This window comes from Penaeus monodon, chromosome 30 (genome assembly GCF_015228065.2).
Source record: "Penaeus monodon isolate SGIC_2016 chromosome 30, NSTDA_Pmon_1, whole genome shotgun sequence".
Classification (NCBI taxonomy): Eukaryota; Metazoa; Arthropoda; class Malacostraca; order Decapoda; family Penaeidae; genus Penaeus; species Penaeus monodon.
Window position 1 is genome coordinate 26,617,606 of NC_051415.1, and position 920 is coordinate 26,618,525.

General features: G+C 35.8%; 1 protein-coding gene across 2 annotated transcripts in view; it reads right to left on the reverse strand.

Moving 5' to 3' along the window:
- Nucleotides 1–920, reverse strand: part of LOC119592674 — a 26,218-nt gene that overhangs the window by 2,385 nt on the left and 22,913 nt on the right. For both annotated transcript variants that reach the window (XM_037941588.1, XM_037941587.1), the window contains exon 2: nucleotides 664–851. In XM_037941588.1, coding sequence (XP_037797516.1) covers nucleotides 664–841 — 178 coding nt within the window. In that variant the 5' untranslated portion in view covers nucleotides 842–851. The remainder of the gene's footprint in view (nucleotides 1–663; nucleotides 852–920) is intronic.

The following is a 920-nucleotide window of genomic DNA, read 5'->3' on the forward strand; positions in this document are numbered from 1 at the left end:
TTAGTTCAGTTTAAGAGAGAGAACAAAAACGTTTAGTTTAAAAAAATCGATTTAAGAGAAAATCGTCAATTTGTTCAATGTGAGAGAAAAAATAACGTTTAGTTCAGTTTAAGAAACAAAAATAATTTAGATCAGTCTGAGAAGAAAAATAAATAATCGGGTTTAAGAGAGAGAAAAAAAACATTTGCTTCAATAAAAAAATGGTTCAGTTTAAGGGGGAAAAAATTCAATTTAAGAGAAAAAAAAACATTTACCTCAGTTTAAAGGGGAAAAAATACTTAAATACAGTTTAAGAGCGCAGTGGTTGAGTGTGTGTTTATGTTTTTCTTAGAATTGAAAAACAAATAGAGAGATATATTAGTATACTGTATAAATACGATATGTTCTTTTAAAAATCATTAATGTCGATTAAGAAAACAGATGGATTTTAAAAAAGGGTACAGTTATGAGAATAAATTGCGAAGGTGAAACTTTTAAGCGGAGCCATCAACCAGATTATTCAACTTGATTTAATAGACACAGTAGATAGAAAAATTAAAAGGTCGATTATGTTTATTTATGGACCGAAATATTGGTTTCCATCAAACAGAACCGCTCTATTCGTCTTTCTAACTCCATGTAAGTATGATTACCCCCTCTTCTCATCATGCAAATCGTCCTCACCTCTCATCTTCTCCTCCTCTGGGGAACACTTCTTCTTGCCGAGGAAACAGTCGACGATGGACTCCACTGTCTTTCGGTCGCTGAAGGCATTTATGAGCGCTGCTTGCCTCGCCGACGAAGGGGCTGAAAGCGCGGCCCCAACCAAAAGCAGCGCCAGGAGCATCGATGTCGTTCTCATATTTGCGTTTCTGTGGAGAGGCAATGATCGAATTTTGTAACCTGAGGCGTGGAGTTAATCATTACGAATGACGCATGGA